This window comes from Doryrhamphus excisus, linkage group LG21 (assembly GCF_037039965.1).
Source record: "Doryrhamphus excisus strain RoL-2023G ecotype Guam linkage group LG21, RoL_Dexc_Guam_v1.1, whole genome shotgun sequence".
Taxonomy (NCBI): Eukaryota; Metazoa; Chordata; class Actinopteri; order Syngnathiformes; family Syngnathidae; genus Doryrhamphus; species Doryrhamphus excisus.
In genome coordinates this window covers 5,605,315-5,624,277 of record NC_136377.1, presented here as the reverse complement: position 1 = coordinate 5,624,277, position 18,963 = coordinate 5,605,315, and the positions used below count along the sequence as shown (strand labels likewise).

At 40.2% G+C, this 18,963-nt stretch overlaps 1 protein-coding gene across 4 annotated transcripts; it reads right to left on the bottom strand.

The window, feature by feature from the left end:
* Positions 1 to 1,992: 1,992 nt before the first annotated feature.
* On the bottom strand, positions 1,993 to 17,515 carry bbx (BBX high mobility group box domain containing). Of its 4 annotated transcripts, none has more exons than XM_058087540.2 (13): positions 17,368 to 17,515; positions 12,850 to 13,028; positions 12,512 to 12,769; positions 10,987 to 11,188; positions 10,833 to 10,900; positions 10,256 to 10,321; positions 9,157 to 9,922; positions 8,299 to 8,431; positions 6,831 to 6,982; positions 6,553 to 6,621; positions 6,119 to 6,316; positions 5,664 to 5,850; positions 1,993 to 4,358 (listed from the first exon to the last, which is right to left on the bottom strand). In XM_058087540.2, exons 2-13 carry the CDS (start codon positions 13,012 to 13,014, stop codon positions 4,280 to 4,282), a joined length of 2,343 nt encoding a protein of 780 aa, XP_057943523.2. In that variant the 5' UTR covers positions 13,015 to 13,028; positions 17,368 to 17,515; the 3' UTR covers positions 1,993 to 4,279. The 4 variants fall into 4 exon arrangements, with proteins under 4 accessions (XP_057943523.2, XP_057943525.2, XP_057943524.2 ...); XM_058087542.2 differs by having other exon boundaries at positions 6,119 to 6,313; XM_058087541.2 differs by having other exon boundaries at positions 12,512 to 12,766.
* Between the last annotated feature and the right edge of the window lie 1,448 nt (positions 17,516 to 18,963).

Sequence of the window (18,963 nt, the reverse complement as noted above, 5' to 3'; positions counted from 1 at the left end):
TTTGTGTTCAGTTGTGTTGTATATTTTGCTTGAGGATCAATTACATTGCTCAAATACAAAATTAATTCAGAATTTTTATCTGCATTTTTGTTGATATACGACTCTCAAGTAAAATAAAATCTACCATAAAATGGACTGTTCATGTCTCTGTTAATTTATATAGATATATATATCTAGAGAGAGAATCATATAATCATACTAAACTATAAAAAGCAGTAATAAATAATGTTGCACTCAAGCATTGGTATTCTAATTGCAGATGTGTCACTGCCATACAAACCGACCTGAACCAACTTCATTTGTACTGCAAAAGGAAAAAAAAACAAAAACATGAAAGCAACGCATGCACGCACACACACACAGTGTGATTGAGCCCCTCTTACGCCTCCGTCACTGACTTCAAACCTCTGCAGTTATCTGGCTGCAAGAAATGTTGCTTGTCAAACTACACCACCCTCCTCCGATCGGTACACCTTCATAGAATAGCACAGTACAATCAAGATTGAATTACAAAAATACAGGTAAAAATGACTACATTCAAGAAGACAGTACTAGCACAAAAGGGTCATTTAGTTATCTCAGGTCATTAATATAGTAATTTCCGACTTTATATAAACTTGTTTTCTACATATAAAATGCAAGGAGAAGGCTTTATAAGAGTTTATGGCTATTTTTTTTTTGGAAGTAATTCTCACAAGTATAATACTTATATGCACAATTTCTATAGAGTAGGTAAAATTATATACTTACTTCACCGTATTGATATTTGGGTTGGGTATAAGGTGCAAATACTGTACATTACAACAAGCATTCAGTGGTGCCCTTTTACATCAAAAACTGAAGGATTCCCATTCGAATGGAAAGAGCGATAGCGATACCTGCCTGCAGATTTATATATTTAGAAAAAAAACTGTTTTGCTTTCTCAAAATTAATTACCATTTTAATATTCCCTTTTCTTTGGCAATTTGAAAACAAATTCACTTTATAGAAGTAAATGTTGACTTATTATCGGCGGAACATTAAGGGGAGGAAGTGCTGTAGAATACTGAATGAGAAGCTCCCGGGCTAAGCCAGAACACTAAACGATGGGTCGTATATGGATCTTCTAAGCATGACATTGATCCAAAATACAGCTAAGGCATCAAAGGAGTGGCTTAAAATGAAGAACATTAAGACCCTTGGCGTGGCTTATAAGACTTGAAAATCTGTGGATGGAGCTGAAACTTCAAGTTGCCAAGCGACAGCCTCAAAACCTTCAAGATTTGGAGAGATTCGGGACTAAAATTCGCTTGGTTTTCTCCAATATTTATCTCACTCAGATACAATAACCTTTGGGTCATTTTTTTGTTTTCTGGGTGTTTTGTTGGGTTTTTTCTCTCAAAAATAACCAATAAAATTCTGGAATGTCTTTGTAAGAACACACACACACATATACTGTACACAGTATCTAAAACACATATATCCGAATGAATTAACCTATTTGAAACCTTACACATAGTACAGTAAAGTCTCGTTATATCGATATTGTCGGGAGTCGGAAAAAATATCGATATAACCGGACTGTCGACTGTCGTATTTGTACGCTTGTGTCTTCGTTGGAAAAGGTGTGTATGCTATGTCAGTTGGTTCTTCTGTTGCAGGCATGTGTTTGGCCAGCTATGTGGGGCGGGTTGAGCATGACCTGTGAACCAGGAAGTGCGGGAATCGGTGTGTGTGCTGCGCTCTGGTGGTGGAAGTGTGAAAATAAAGTTGACTGAAAATAAAGCAGCTGTTCGCCGTGTTCTTTTTTGGTATTGAAATCCTTAAGCAAAGATTGATTTAAGCTGCTTTTGTATCGATATAAGCAGACCAAATTGGGCGGCGGGAGATGAAAAGGGCATCGTAGTAACCAGATTATCATAATAACCGGGTATCGTACTAACAGAACTAATTATATCATAAAAGACTAGAAATTTGCCGGGAAATGAAAATAGTATCGTAAGCAGTATAACGAGACTTTACTGTATATGAGATTTTATGGGCAGATTCTGGGAAGTGCAGCTTCAAAATTAATACAAAACAAAGCATTTAAAACTTTAAGCTTGACCTTTTGTGACAATCTTCATGAAGTAGTAAACGTGACCCTAGGAAAAGTACTTTAGTTCCAAGCAAATAAACTACCGTATTTATAAATGCAAATACACACAGTCGATAAAAGCGTTATAAGCGTTTACATGGGACTGAATCAAAAAATGTGTTCAATTACGTATCGGGCCTAAAGAAATGAGCAAACAGGTACGTGAGTGAGGAGTATTGCTAGGGAGTGAAAAAGCTCTTTCAGGTTGTAACAACTCTGGGGAAGACGACAATTCTGCAGCTCAGTGATTTTTCCCTCAACGACCGTTTCGATGTACTGTATACGCCCGATATTTCAGCACAGACATGGAATGATGCACGATGAATGAACAGAAAAAGTCGAAAGTACAAAACAAAAACTACAAACTGGGATGTACAGAAGGTGTAGTGGTTGAGTCACCTGACTTCTTTGCAGGGACGGGGGAGGGGGGGGTACCCAATCAGTGAGGGTGTGAATGTGAGTGTGAATGGTTGTCTGTCTCTATGTGTGTCCTGGTTACCAGTCCACTGTGTAGTCCGCCATGTATAGACGTCCAGCATCCCTGTGATGCTAAACGGGATAAGCGATAGAAACTGGACGGATGCATGGAATAAATATGGGCCATAATCAATAAAAATAACGCAGTTACCGATTTCCGGTAATGGGTAACATAGTTTTATCAATGCCATCAGTTATTGACAGTGAAATGCGGTGAATTACTATGCACGGATATGTGCCTGGATGTCGCCGCTGTTGTCCACTACGACTACACAGAAAGCTAAACAGCTAGTCAACAAGAATTATCGCTATCAAACTTTAACTAGCTACTTTGCCTGGTGACTAAGTAAATTTGTTATCGGAAAGTAAGTTATAACTATAAGTAAATGACTTTTTAAAAATAACTAGCTTTTTTTTTTCAATGAAATGTGATGTTTGGCGTACACAATAACATCAGAGAGTGACAACTTATCACATAAAGAATTTTGATACAGCTGGTCCATGTTTTTCGTTTCCACCAAGTATAAAACATTTCAATACAAAGTATCCACCGGTGTATAATGTTGAAGCACGTGTTCACGTATTCAGTCATTCTGAGACAGGATGTGGCATACAAACACTGTCTGGTTTAGACCAGGGATTTCATAACCCTTTTTTCAAGATTACCTGCAGCGACAGATTAGTGCAAGGTTTATATGATAAACAACCGACAATTACGCTAATTGTAAATATACACACTATTGATTTGTCTCTCTAAATGCTACGCAAAGTGGAATAATGTGAAATATTGACAAAAATATGCATTCCGCCATTCAAAAATGTTTACACAAACCCTGCATTGCAAAAAAAAAAAACCACTAGGGAACATAGTGAATATGAGCTTTAAAGCTATAATATCACTTTTTACCTCACAAGCAGGTCATTCTGGTACTGGCCTACTGTCTCTACTGTAAGTAGGCTATGTTGACGGGATAAGGGGAACAGGAGGAGCCCAACACCTTCCACCATAAATAACTCTACTTCAAATGCACACAATACGTGCAGGTGTATTCAGCTAAAAAAGTAAATTCTTTATAGTGACGGCATACTGTTTTACAGTATATACATGCCATACATTAGTCTCCTTCATATTTAAAGTACATCATATTAGTGTACTACAGCCAAAAACTAAAGTAACAGGATTTAGAGTTAAAGCCTAGAACAGTAGCATTTGATGGGACATCTCATTCTATCAAAGAAGGTTTTGCGTGAGGTAAAGAGGTTCCGAAAACCTTGGCCTTTTCTGTTTTTTTTTTTTTTTTAAAAACTTGCATTACGTTTAAAAAGCAACCTTTGACCCTCATAAAAGGCCACTGTAAAAGTAAAACCCTGACAATAATCTCTTCATGTAACCAACATACAGTACAGCGCGGCTCTTCGGCAGACCCAGTTACAGTATCTAAAGGGGGAAGAGGAAAAGCATTCTACCTCTTTCCAAAGGCTTTCAGGGACCACAAAGAGCGGAACAAGGTTGGGGACGAAAAAAAAACGACAGGGTCACTTTCCTCCACCAAGGAACCAGATCTCAACGGAATTCACGTACTGAATTCCTGTAAAGCGAGCTTGCCACACACAAACAAACAAACAAAAAAAAAAACAAAATGCTGCCATGGTCCACGTAGCTTTTCCTCGACAGCAGCAAAGTTTCACTGATCAGCGCAAAAGATGAGGACAGGAGCTTGGGATAGCTCTCTCTTCTGACTCTCAGCTAAGCCCTTCTGGCCTCTGAAACAGGACATCAAATTAGAATTACAACCTGACTTGAAGCTGTGTTGCAGAATATTTACTTTTGCAAATGTTTGATTACCATATTTTCTGGAATATAACTACACTTTTTTTCCTATATGCGACTGCATATCAGTGCACTCACAGTTTGTCAACCCATTGAAAATTACAGGAGGTCATTACTCAATGTAACATTCTGACTCACAGTGTCTTACAAAGTACACTTAAGTCATCACACAGCAACTTAACCCAAAAGGTATACTCAAGAAATATGCAGACATGTGCCAATGTGAGCTTAAAATAAAAAAAATATATATTTGTACATTTTCTGCAATGTATTTAATCTGAGCAAAGCATTTAATTGGAGGACAAGTGGCATAGAAAAAGATGGATGGATGATGCTGCAATGGTTGATGTCTTTATCTGCAGTTTTAGCTAGTGTCGCCTCTTCACTCTGCTTCATTTCATTCATTCATTCATTTTCTACCGCTTATCTTCACGAGGGTCGCGGTGGTGCTGGAGCCTATCCCAGCTGTCTTGGTGCGAGAGGCGGGGGGTACACCCTGTACTGGTCGCCAGCCAATCACAGGGCACATATAAACAAACAACCATTCACACTCACATTCATACCTATGGACAATTTGGAGTCGCTAATTAACCTAGCATGTTTTTGGAATGTGGGAGGAAACCGGAGTACCTGGAGAACATGCAAACTCCACACAGAGATGGCTGAGGGTGGGATTGAACTGCACGCAAGGTCTGCACGCTAACCACTAGACCGCCGTGCCGCCCCACACCAAGACATTTCTAAAAAAAAAAAAAAAGCTCGCTCTGATGATAACTCGATCATAAATATGTGTGGAAAAAAAATCACATATTGTATTGGTAACTGCTATGGCGTGAAGGGGTAGGATTTAATAAGCTTTGCTTCTTCCTGCTCCTTTTCAGACATGTGTAGTAATGAGGTGTTGTGTGTGTGCATGTATGTATGTGTACGTGTATGTGTGTATATATATATATATAAATAGATATTGTAAGTGTATTGTATTGTAAGTGTATATGTGAGAAAGAATAATGTAACAGTATCCATGTCTGAAATATATTAAGAAGAAGAATAAATGCAGGGAAAAAACGACTCATAGTCCATTGTGACTTATATACTGGAAGTTTTTCTTCCCTTTTATGACACTTTTTTAAAGTGACTTATTGTCCAGAAAATATGATAAAAGTCATACACAGGGTTGAAATACATTAACCATCAATTATTGAAATACAATAATATTATGCTATGCTATGACTTCCTACCTGTGAACATTTTCCATGGCCGCTACTTCAGCAAGTGCAGCAAGACTGAAGAAAGCAGGTAGCTCCTGAGTTCCAGTGCCCATCTCCACTGGTCTGGAATCACTGTAGTATCCTTGTTCATGGCATACAGTCAGTTGGGGTAATGGCTTCTTCTCCTGCACCTGGTTTAGATCCATCATTTTGTCATCTGGAAAACAAAAACAAAAAATAATATCCAGCAAACTCTGTGCTAAAATGAGCTTTGAGACAGTCTTTCAACGACATGTCCAATAATTGCTGTAAAAATAAGATCGGAACATATTGGTATTGGTTTTTCTGTCTGGTGAAAAAAATGGGTTACGATTTGCAATAATAAGATCATTTTGTATTGTCTACCAGGACGTAATGTGGTCGATCAACAATTTCTTTATTGTAATGCAGGCGAGATGATGAAAAATGACATTAAACACACTAACCCTCAGGCTGAGATACACTGCCGTTCGTCATACGCAGCAAGTGAGTGATCTTTGTCTTCCTTGCCTTCCTCTTCTGGCTACCGACCAGCATGTCCACACAGGTGGTGCCCTGCACGTCTGGGCACATTATGGCATTGGGGGCACATGATTTGTCTTTTGAAGCGCAAGTCGATATGGTGGAATCCTTCTGTCCCACTGCTGTTAAAAAGAGCCTCATTAGAACCTTCCACTTGATGGCTGCACAAATACAGTAATCCATATTGATGAACTGTGGTTCAATTCTCTTAACAAGGAGCAAAAGCAGTATTGATTGTTTGTTATTATATCAATAATGTTTGTGTTCGGTAAACATTTGAAAGTATGCAACAAAATGATTGATGATGTTTTATATTATGAATATTAACATTCTAGATGACATTTTTTTTCTACCGCACCTGCTTTCTTCTTTGAGTGTTTGTGCTTCCTAACAATCTTGTGGAATGAAGTCTTTTTCTGTGATGGTCCTAATACAGAACAACAAAGCAAAAACAAACAAAAAAAAAAAGAACATGGAAAATGCTATGTTATGGAGTCCACAAAATGTCTTTTGAGAACAAATGAATAAACTGCTCCTGAACAACACAAGAGTGGAGAACATGCATTTAGAAATTCCAGCCACACATGAGTTGGGAGAAGACACTGACTGGAGAAAATCTTCATTATATTTCCTTACCTTTGCCTGTTTTGGAACAGGAAGTTTCCTCCTGGACAGAGGAGCAATCCATCTTCTTCCTCTTTGTGACAACAGACCCCTTCTTATCAAATATATTTGGATCATACTGCGGGAGGCTGTTGAATTTCTTTTCAAATTCTTCTTCAAGTTGTCTGATGAGGTGAGATCAGAGTTGACATTAATGACCATGTAACATACCTGTGAATATACTATGTACAGTAATGAGTTTTCATGGTCATAGCTGATGACTGGTGCCTGGAGCCTATCCCTGCTGTCTTCGGGCGAGAGGTGGGATACACTCTGGACTGGTCGCCAGCCAATCACAGGGCACATATAGGGGAGAACATGCAAACTCCACACAGAGATGGCCGAAGGTGGGATTGACCTCGGAATACTTTGACATGAATTATATATATATTAAAGCAACACTGGGTTGCACGGCGGTCAAGTGGTTAGCACATGGGCCTCAGAGCTAGGAGACCCGAGTTCAATTACACCCTCAGCCATCTCTGTGTGGAGTTTCCATGTTCTCCCCGTGCATGCGTGGGTTTTCTCCGGGTACTCCGGTTTCCTCCCACATTCCAAAAACATGCTAGGTTAATTAGCGACTCCAAATTGTCCATAGGTATGAATGTGAGTGTGAATGGTTGTTTGTCTATATGTGCCCTGTGATTGGCTGGCGACCAGTCCAGGGTGTACCCCGCCTCTCGCCTGAAGACAGCTGGGATAGGCTCCAGCATAAATATTGATGTTATCAAATGAGCACTTCATTCATTTTCTACCGTTTATCCTCACAAGGGTCGCGGGGGTGCTGGAGCCTATCCCAGCTGTCTTCGAGAGGCGGGGCTATAGACAATTTGGAGTCACCAATTAACTTAGCATGTTTTTGGAATGTGGGAGGAAAAAAACCCACGCATGCACGGGCAGAACATGCAAACTCCACACAGAGATGGCCGAGGGTGGAATTGAACTCGCGTCTCCTCGCAAATGAGCATATTTGTGGAAGAAGTAGATTTTTATAAAGGCCTTTGTGTAAGATTAATTGGGGCTTATTTCAAGATCAATTTTTTAATTTTGCACTAATATGGAATTTCATTCTCACATATTACATTTCACTTTTTCATGGTTGTATGAAGGATTTTATTCTGAAAGTATGTATTTTCATATTTATTTGTAGATATAAAAATCTTGATTTTACCAAGTAAAATTAGCTAGCACCATAGGTATTTTTTTCATAATATGTAGTGTGTTTATGATATACTCTGCAAATGTTTTATTTTTTTGCATTTAAGATGGATCTGTCAACTGGTTTCAGGATACATTTTGATTTCTTCACGCGAGTATTAGATAAGGGTGAGGAAGGTTCAGCACCCCCCCGCGACCCTCGTGAGGATAAGCGGTAGAAAATGAATGAATGAATGAAAACAACACTGTACCATAATTAGATGAACGGGACCATAGGACTCACCCCTGTGAAGAGTCATCTTTGGACTTTGCCTTTTTCAGTCTCTTGGTGTTGTTAGGTGCCATTTGGGGAACTGTCCAGCTATCATCGCCCCAGTTTGCTTCGTGTTCAGGAGCACGAAATGCACCTCTTTTACCTAGACATAACGCAACGTTGTCATTGACATTGTTGAAGTAGAAATTGTGAACACATCGGTTATATATACAGTAAAGTCTCGTTATATCGATATCGGTTATAATGAATTACTACTTATTACGATACTATTTTCATTTCCCGGGAAATTTCTAGTCTTTTATGATATAATTAGTTCCGTTAGTACGATACCCGGTTATTATGATAATCCGGTTACTACGATGCCCTTTTCATCTCCCACCAGCCAATTTGGTCTGCTTATATCGATACAAAAGCAGCTTAAATCAATCTTTGCTTAAGGATTTCAATACCAAAAAAGAACACGGCGAACGGCTGCTTCCAGTCAACTTTATTTTTCACACTTCCACCACCAGAGCGCAGCACACACACCGATTCCCGCACTTCCTGGTTCACAGGTCATGCTCAACCCGCCCCACATAGCTGGTGTGTGTGCTGTGCTCTGGTGGTGGAAGTGTGAAAAATAAAGTTGACTGGAAGCAGCCGTTCGCCGTGTTCTTTTTTGGTATTGAAATCCTTAAGCAAAGATTGATTTAAGCTGCTCGACATTGTTCTATAGTATAGAACAATGTCGAGTGCATTATTGCCCACTTTTAATGCAGTTTGGCGCAGGATCGGATATATGGATAGTCCGGTTATATCAGTATTTTTTCCGACTCCCGAGAATATCGATATAACGAGACTTTACTGTATTTGTCAAAACATAAATACCACGGTCGAGATTGGCCCTCAGCGAGGTCAGCATTCCTTCAGAAACAAGGGTCTTGTACAAGGCACCTTTACAGGTCCTCTCAGATTTCCTTGCACCGCGGATCTCTGGGATGGACTCTGCTTCAACGGGCCTCTCGCTCCTGTCGTCTTCTTTGAGCCTCACAGGCGACGCACTGGAGGGGACGTCTTGGCATTTCTCCGTGCTGCGCTGAACTTGTGTGCTTCCTATACTTGTTTCTTCAGTTTCTGTCTTAGGACTGTAAATACTCTCGTCATCCATCTCGTCTTGGTCTTTGACAGTCTTCATTTTGGGCTTATTCTTCTTCTTAGGCGAGCAAGACCCACTCGAGACATTCTGGATTTTTGACCTGGGATCCTCCAAATCCCTCCACAGACCTTGAGCCACTGTTTCAGTTTCACAGGCGACATTATCCACATTTAACTCTGCACCGCTATGCTTTTTGAGAACTTTTTTGGCGGAACATAGAGTTTCTTGACTGTCATTGAACTCGTCTTTCGTCTTGTCTTTCGTGTTCTTCTTTTTGACACATTGACTTTGGCTAAGTTCTGAGGAAATGTTCTTAGTCAAAGTAGCAGAAAGGGAAGGTGATATCATGTTAGAGGAGACGCGGCAACCAGCAGTGTCCAAATTCTCCTCTTTTATCAAAAGCTTTTCCTTTGTTTGTTGGAAAGAAGCGGTGGATGATCCGTTTCCTGGCTGAGAAGTCACTGCTTCCATCTTGCCAGCTTCGGATGCTAAACACATCTGAACAGAAAAAAATATATGATCTGTTAGCAATTTAGGTGTATTTTTATATATATCTTTCAGTCATAATTTCAACTTCATATACATGTGCATGTATATCCACTCTTCATTTTCACTTTCTTTTACTTGCTGCCAAGCAATTAACCCGCCTACGTATTATTAGACTGCGCCAACGGAACGTCATACTGTGAATAAAAACCGATGATCACCTGCATATGCTTGATGACTGAATATAAAGCTAATAAAACATCAGAAAAAAAGCTTTACCTGAATTTGATACTGCATGTCCCCATTAGGAGAATGAAGACATACATGCCAAGTTAACAAACTCACCTCTGCAAGCTGAAAGAGAGCCGACTGTCCGCATGCTTTTCTGTCAGACGTCGCAGGTACAGATGACTGCCAAGACAAAAATGATATTATACTCTTTCCACTTTTCTGACCTATAAATGTTGTTAGAATGTTGTATTATCGTATTAAACAATGTCAAATTGTCAGATAATGAGGTTTGCAAATTTGGAAGTGGGCCCTGAATGAAGTCTGGGATGGCTCTTAATGCTCGTCCACACCCCAAAAAATAAAAATAAAAATAAAAATAAAAATAAAAATAAAAATAAAAATAAAAATAAAAATAAAAATAGCTCCCTGTGATGTCACAGTGAGCTGTATTTCCTTATATCCTTATCCTTATCCTTATTTTCCTTATAAAAATTGATTCAGTTGTCTGTTTCTGACTTCCGGAACGAATTATTTATGCTAGCCAAGGTTTTATTAGTGAGATGTTTGGCTTTTTGTTGACTCAAAATGGCTGCTAAGCATGTATTTAGGCAATACTTTTTGAAATAATTAAAAAACATTGCTTTCTAAAATGACAAACGTGTATAAAAAGGATTGAGTCGAAGGTGCTTACCTCTCTGTTTGAAAGGGCATGTTCGCCGGCTAACAGCAGCATGCTGAGGCCTCCCATCTTTGTAGGATCTAATCATGACACACAGAGGTAGCAAAACATGCCATGTTCAACACACACTCCAACACAACAGGAAAAAAGAACTCTTCATACGTACCAGCCATAGCAAAGTTCAGTTGTGGGACATCAGTTTTGGGTATGTTTTTGGCAGCAGGCGAGTCCTTGGATGCGTTTGAAGCGCAGGACCACACTTTTTTGCGAGGACTACAAACTGTTTGACATGAAGGACTCTTAACCGGTTTGCTGGTGGTAGGACACCATTTATAGCCCGGGTTAGCCTTCATGAAGGCCTCTTTGTACTGAAATGACAAAAATTCTGGATAAGGTTAAATATGAAGGGCCAAAAAAAATTGCTATATAGTCTTTCTGCATTAAAAATTTTTTTATGTGTAAATATTGTAGTGTATAACACATCCCGGGGGGTGCACAGTGGAGTAGTGGTTAGTGTGCCGGACTCACAGCTAGGAGACCCGAGTTCAATCCCACCCTCGTGTGGAGTTTGCATGTTCATTCCAAAAACATGCTAGGTTAATTGTCCATATTGTCCATAGGTATGAATGTGAGTGTGAATGGTCGTTTGTCTATATGTGCCCTGTGATTGGCTGGCCACCAGTCCAGGGTGTACCCCCCCTCTCGCCGGAGGACAGCTGGGATAGGCTCCAGCACCCCCGTGACCCTCGTGAGGATAAGCGATAGAAAATGAATGAATGAGTTTTGTGGTTGAATACGGCCACAAAATATATTAATATTAATAGTCAAAATAATTATGATACCATATCATGATATAGTAAAGGAAATATTGCACTATCATCGTTCACTCTGTGACGTTGTGGAATTGCCGTTTGTGACATGTATTTTCTTGCAGGCCATTCATACTGTCTGTCAAACATTTGCAGCATTTCTTGAAATGATTTCTGTATTTTCTAGACCATTAGCCACTGGTTAATTGGCGACTCCAAATTGTCCATAGGTATGAATTTGAGTGTGCATGGTTGTTTGTCTATATGTGTCCTGTGATTGGCTGGTGACCAGTCCAGGGTGTACCCAGCCTCTCGCCTGAAGACAGCTGGGATAGGCTCCGGCACCCCCGTGACCCTTGTGAGGATAAGCGATAGAAAATGAATGAATGAATTACTGTTTTGTGGCAACAAAATATATTAATATTAATAAGTCAAAAAAATTATGATACCAAATCATGATATGGTAAAGGAAATATTGCACTATCATCGTTCACTCGTTTGTGACATGTATTTTCTTGCAGGCCATTCATACTGTCTGTCAAACATTTGCAGCATTTCTTGAAATGATTTCTTTATTTTTAGACTATTAGCCACTGGTTAATTGGCGACCCCATATTGTCCATAGGTATGAATTTCAGTGTGAATGGTTGTTTGACCAGTCCAGGGTATACCCCGCCTCTCGCCCGAAGACAGCTGGGATAGGCTCCAGCACCCCTCATGAGGATAAGCGGTAGAAAATGTATGAATGAATGAATAGTACATCACATTTTCAGACAAAAAAATTATGTGAATTTATGGAGTCCTGGAAAATGGGGAATGTGTGGGGATCCATAGTACATTCAGTCATACTGCATGCATGTGAAAAACAACCAGTTGGCCTACCTCCTTGGCCATGTCAGTGTATTTCTGCTTCTCCGTGGGTTCCAACACGGCCCACCAGTCAGCCAGGATCTTGGTGGCCCCACGATTGTCCAACCGAGGATGTTCGTGTCGCACCAGGGAGCGATGGCGTTTACAGAAAAGAAGAAAGGCATTCATTGGCCTGCGAGCCCGCTGCTCATTTGAGTCCTCTTCCTCTTCCTCTGGTGTGCCTCTGCACTGGGCTGGAGACACCAGTTCCTGGTCACACAGCAGCGGCTGCTGGAAATACAGTACATTCATACAATCTGAACTACAATATGCTTTGCACGCCATTCACGTGGTAAAGGTTGAAAAAACACCTTCTTCAGCTCCTCTTCATCTTCTTCTTCCTCCTCCTCCTCCTCAGAGAAATCCAGTGCCTTTTTAGAGAGCAGAGGATGCCACTGCAGGCATTTACGTTTCGGCCGCTTTCCAGTGACCTCCCGTACAACAGGTGGCTCCTTATGCCTTCCTTCACCCTTCATTGTATTTCCCACACCTAATGACAACATAATTATACACATTAAGACCATGCATGTAAATAACATAAATTAACGGGAGATAATCAATCAGGAGTTGGACTACAACAACAAGCTAAATGCAGGGCACACTTACAAAGAAATACAGTGGAACCTCGGTTAGAATCATTAATTTCTTCCGGAAGAGCCGACTGTAACCAAATCAAAATAATGTAAATCCAATTAATCCCTTCCAGGAAGCCAAAAATGACACAGATTAACTACGCCTGTCATGGTAATTGATAATAAAAGAGGTCAATAATTATGACGCCATCAATAAATTAACATGTGCATGTATGCGTGTGTGTTTCATCTGCTGATCTCTCTGTGCCACACAGGCTGGATGACAAGAGGCTTCACTCTGCATCTGCCTGTGCTCATTGGTTCTGTAGTGGAATGAACGGAGAGAGTGGAGGCGGGGCTACTAGAGTGTGGTTACTGTGAGTGGCACTTTGCAACAAGACGAATTGGATCAGGACCGCAGGACCGAGTCCGGGGTGACTGTTATTTACAAAGTACCTGTTTATTTACACACACACACATGCATTACAAAGCCATTTTTGTGATGTTCAGAGTGTCCCTGAATGCATCTACCGTCTGCAGTCTGTGCTCGGGTGCACATGTGTTAATTACACTAAAAAAAAATGTTACGTAATTAATGAAATAAATGAGTTACCGTCATTAATGCGATATATTTAACAGCACTCATTGTCAATTTTTTTTAATTGGATAAAGAGCAGCATAGAGCTACTGCTTCGTTACATGGCATTAAAACGGGCACAGTAGGGTTGACACAGGAACTGACACTCTGGTACCAGGTTGATGCCAACATGCCAAAAATAAATAAATAAATAAATAAAAATCAATGCCTGATTTTTGTTTTTTTTTGGTTTGTTTTAAGCTACCAGCAGAACTGAATATACTACTTTTCCTGTGTCCATTCATGGCGGAACTGACTTAAATTTTTTAAAGTTATCGACAGGCCAAAAAGTAGGAGTCTTGTGTGGATGAATGCGCAGTCAACTCATAAAAAACAAAGAGCGGAATACGTTTCAATTTTCTATAACCTACGGCACATCATACATGACCCAACCACATTGGTACGTTCCGTTAGTTGGGTTTGAGAGCCAGCTCTCTATGTTTGTAACCGCGCACGCTTTGAATACTTCCTCGCTTCCTTAAGTGAGCAAACGCGACCCCCGACTTGACATCAAAGTTTTGTGTGCGGGGGAGATGGTGAGAGGCACTTCACCTTGCTTAAAAGACGGCGGCTGCTCTTTTAATTGAGCAAGCAATAACCAGCACTGAAGTCACAGTTTTGTCACTCCTAGCTCTCGTATTCAATGTCCGCCTATGACAGCCATAGTATGGATGAGGATTGTTATCATTCAGCATGTTAAAGCATCTTCCCCTATGAAAGTGACCGTAATAACTAAGTGTACTGTTGTATTTGTTCTTTCTCTTTGACTTATTTTACTTATACATAACTTGCATCATCACCGTGTAGGAACAGAACTCCTATGCAACCCGAGGACCACGTGTATACCTTAGAGCAAAATGCATTCCACACTTCACTGCAGCCAACAGGGTATGGCGACTCTTCTCGCTTAGTCTGCCTCTAACTAGCAAGGAAACGCCACTGCGTCGCTAAGTAAATGTGCCAGCCATGGTTAGTTTCACTTTTGATTTCAGCTATGCCTACAACCGCCTTTGTTGACATCGGTCAGGCAGTTTAAGGGGCATCAGGATCATCGGGTTCCACAGTATAATTAAATGTATTCTAATGCTGTTGGCTGCTTCTCCAAGATAGGCACAATGCCAATAACACTTTGATTTCATTTGACATCCTCACAGTTTGATACATGATATTCAACCCAGTCACTCATCCACAACAAAAACAAACTGATCACCTCGACCCCATGCCTGGTCTTATGATACATGTCTACTATGTGAAAACAAATAATTCACAACTAAATTGATGGAATCTTCTGAGGTTTGTTTGTTTGTCATTTTATTTTGAGCAAAAAACAAAACAAAACAACAAAATGAAAAAAATGAAAAAATGAAATGCACTGTCACAAACATACAACAAGATACACACAATCAGCACAATCAAGCAACACATTGAAAGCTCGAAATGGAGTGGGAAGAAGTAAAACATATTAAATCCCACCCCAATATTCATTCATTCATTTTCTACCGCTTTTCCTCACGAGGGTCGCGGGGGGTGCTGGAGCCTATCCCAGCTGTCTTTGGGCAAGAGGCGGGGTACACCCTGGGCTGGTCGCCAGCCAATCACAGGGCACATATAGACAAACAACCATTCACACTCACATTCATACCTATGGACAATTTGGAGTCGCCAATTAACCTAGCATGTTTTTGGAATGTGGGAGGAAACCGGAGTACCCGGAAAAAACCCACACATGCACGGGGAGAACATGCAAACTCCACACAGAAATGGCCGAGGGTGGAATTGAACCCTGGTCCCCTAGCTGTAAGGTCTGTGCGCTAACCACTCGGCCACGGTGCCGCCCCCCCCCACCCCAATATTTATAGGGTAATTCAATGGAAACCAAAAGCAGCATTTATTAATATTTATACATGTGAAGGGATTTCTAATACCAGCCGTAGTAATACAAATACTTCAATGGTCGGCAACACCAGATACACAGCGAATACCAGCAATGACAAAATGACAGTTAATCACCCATCCAACATGAACACAGTTATACCTGAATCTCTCTGTATTGTATGTAACCAGATACTTTATTTGAATAGACATTGGAATCTGTGAATGTCTTGACATTGCTGCTTCAGTTCAAGTCCCAAGCTATTCCACAGCTTAACCCCACAAACTGATAAAGAGAAACATCACCTGGTGGAATTTACCTTTGGAATAATCAAATTCCCAAAACCTCGTAAATCATACGGCGTATCTCTATGTGAAAATGTATTTTGGATATTAGCAGGTAGTGTATAGCAAAATACTCGTGTATTTTTAGAATTTTTGAATTGAGAAATAATGGATTCATGTGATCAAGTTACCCAACCTTATGAATTATTCGTAATGCCCTGTTTTGTTGATGAAATAGTGATTTCAGAACATATGTGTTTGTCCCAAAGGTACTTCCTGAGGTAATCAAGTCATGAAATCGCACTGCATTTGTGATGATGATAATCCCGTCATGCAAGAATGATAGCAATAAACAGATACCGCTTTCAATCAGGTATGACATGGATCTTTGAAAGACAGCAGAATAGATGGCATTACACTGAATAGTCAAAGATGGCATTGGCTCACACATTTGAGGGACATTTTTATCTTATCTGACAATAGTTGACTTCAATAGTGAAGTCATCTGACCAAAACAAAACGTCTAGGCCCAACTGTATTCCCAAGCAGGTACATTTTAACTGCCTGTTTTCCCTGAAGAGATTTAGCTGAGCTCTCAGGTAACACTGTTATCGTCTGTAGGGGAGCTCCTCGTTCGGTAGCATCACGGGATTTGTGACTTTAGCGGGCGCCTATGCGACGTATTTGCACATCCAGTGCTGTCCAAGATAATCACCTAACATGTTTGCTTGCTTGCTCCGGCAGACTGACAAGCTGAATGAGAGTCCATCTTGCTTTGGTTTTCGAGGAGAAAACACAAGTACAGTAAAGTAGTATTTTATGCCGTCAAACTCTCCCATGACAATGTCGTCGAAATGTATTCATCTCCGCGTAAAAAAACATCGACATTGATGAATTAAAGTGGGAGTGTTATGTAAAGGTATAAACGTCAATGGGTGATATTTGTTATTACCGTGTTACTAGGAATAAAGTAGCTAGTTAGCTTGCTAACGCTACAGCCTGCTAACTGTTTGGACGATAGGATGATAACACGGAATTCTTCAAAAGCAGCAAACAAAACTCAACAGACCAACTGTGATGTATATAGTTTATCAACTGCTGCTTGGCATATATTGCAGATTTGATGTATAATGCGGACAGCCATCGAAAAGGAAGGGCAAGTTCTACCATGTCACCGAGAAAACAGTTGATGTGCAATTTTATACGGTAGTTTCAAACAGTGGCGAGAATAGATGAGAACAATGTTGCATAAAAAACACGGATGCGAATAATATCACGTTGGCAGGCAAAGGAAAAATCGGTGGCATTTCGAATTGGGGGGAGCATCATCTCCGAAGCACAGCGATAACATTTTTCATGTTGATAAACTGCGAGGGGGATAAAATCGCCACCGAGCTTTAACGGAAAAACGGATGAAAGACAGTGTTCTCTGTCACGAGGGATCATTTCATGTTTCCACGTACCTTTTTGCCTCTTCAAGTACTGCGAGGGCCTCTCATTATTGGTGTCGTCCACCTTTTTAACTTATTGACACAACCTAACAGTTCAACACAACCGCATCAAGTTCCACTCAAACCAACCGGAAGCACGGCTACCTGTTACCAAATTAAAACCACCGTACAGCTCGTGACACGTCCAGATAACCAACACTTGATTATTTAATCAGTTGTTCGGAATGGCTCCAAAATGTATTTTTTTGTTTCACATTGTGTAGCTTGACTGATCTCGTCAAGCTAAGACATACTAGAAGCCTCAGAATTGCTTATATATTATAAATATTTAGAAGAATTACGGCTTCCATGAGCTTGGAGCACTATACTATATCTGATATATATATATATCTGTGAAATTACTCAACTAAACTCAAATAAAATCATCTGGAATAACCTCCATCTACCGCCAAAACTGCTCAATAATGCTTATATCTGGTGACTGGGCCAGGCAATCCTGGAGCATCTTGACCTTTGTTGCTATCGGGAATGTTGATGTAGATGCTCAAGTAGAATATGAAGTCAATATATTTAATATTTTTAATACATGGTCTTGTTATGACCGTCTAAATATGGGGCGCTACCCTTCTTGAGGGGTGGGGTGATATGACATGTCTTTCAGTATTAGTGTCTTCATGCATTACCTGCATCCATAGTATTCATACTCGATAATTGATAACCACAGGGTTGTGGTTATTATAAAATTCATGGATACTTCAGCAGTGGCATCCATAGTTGGAATTCCAGTGTCGTAAATACAGCTTTTTTTTTTTTATTTTTTGTCCCTGTGCTAGGTATGTGGCCAGTTGCGTACTTCTGCAACTGGTTAGTCACTTCTAAATGTGTTGATAATGAGTTCTTTGGAATGGCTCACATTCAATTTGTTAAAATCTCAGAAGCTTAGCATGCAGCTTATTTGTCTCATTATTGATGAAAACAAATCGAATGACGATCAAAGCACTGTCTTTAAAAATGTACCTTTGTGACAACTTCCGTTACTGTTACCGTGCTTTTATCAATAAAGTTCAGTCTAAATTTCGAGACCCAAATGTCACCCTCGTCCTTGTCACATCACGCGCTAAAATGTGTTTACTTGTATGGCGGTACGCAAAAAAAAAACAAACCTTTTTCGCTCTCATTCTTTCTTTCCACCTTCTTTCCTCGCCTTTGACAAGACGGGAGGATGACAATGAAATGCTGCTTCTCACTCCAACCGCAAGAGGGAACTCTTTACACACTAATGCAGGTAAATCCATTCAACTGCTGTACCGACTCTATCCATCAAGTCAACCATTTTCCAGATACATTAGGTTCACGGAGTTTCGAACCTCCATTCTACTGCGGATCATACACACTTAGTAGAACCTTCTAAATATGTTTTATTAACCATTATTAGAGTGCTGTAGACATGAAATAGCAACCCATAGTCACCTTTCCACTCCAATTACTCTTTGTTTACACCAGGTTACTAAAGCGCAGGCTACGGGATCACTGCAGGGATATATTTTTACATTTATTCGAGTCCTCTAAACATATAATAACACCCCTATATCGACCTTTGCACTTGTT

Bases quoted from the DNA above. Each gene is read 5' to 3' on its own strand.
- bbx (XM_058087540.2), bottom strand. From the start codon at position 13,014: ATGAAGGGTGAAGGAAGGCATAAGGAGCCACCTGTTGTACGGGAGGTC. The intron at 6,317-6,552 runs GTGCGGTAGAAA...TCTTTTTAACAG, and splicing joins ACACTCAAAGAAGAAAGCAG to CAGTGGGACAGAAGGATTCC. The intron at 5,851-6,118 runs GTTAGTGTGTTT...TTTGTTTTCCAG, and splicing joins CAGTGTATCTCAGCCTGAGG to ATGACAAAATGATGGATCTA.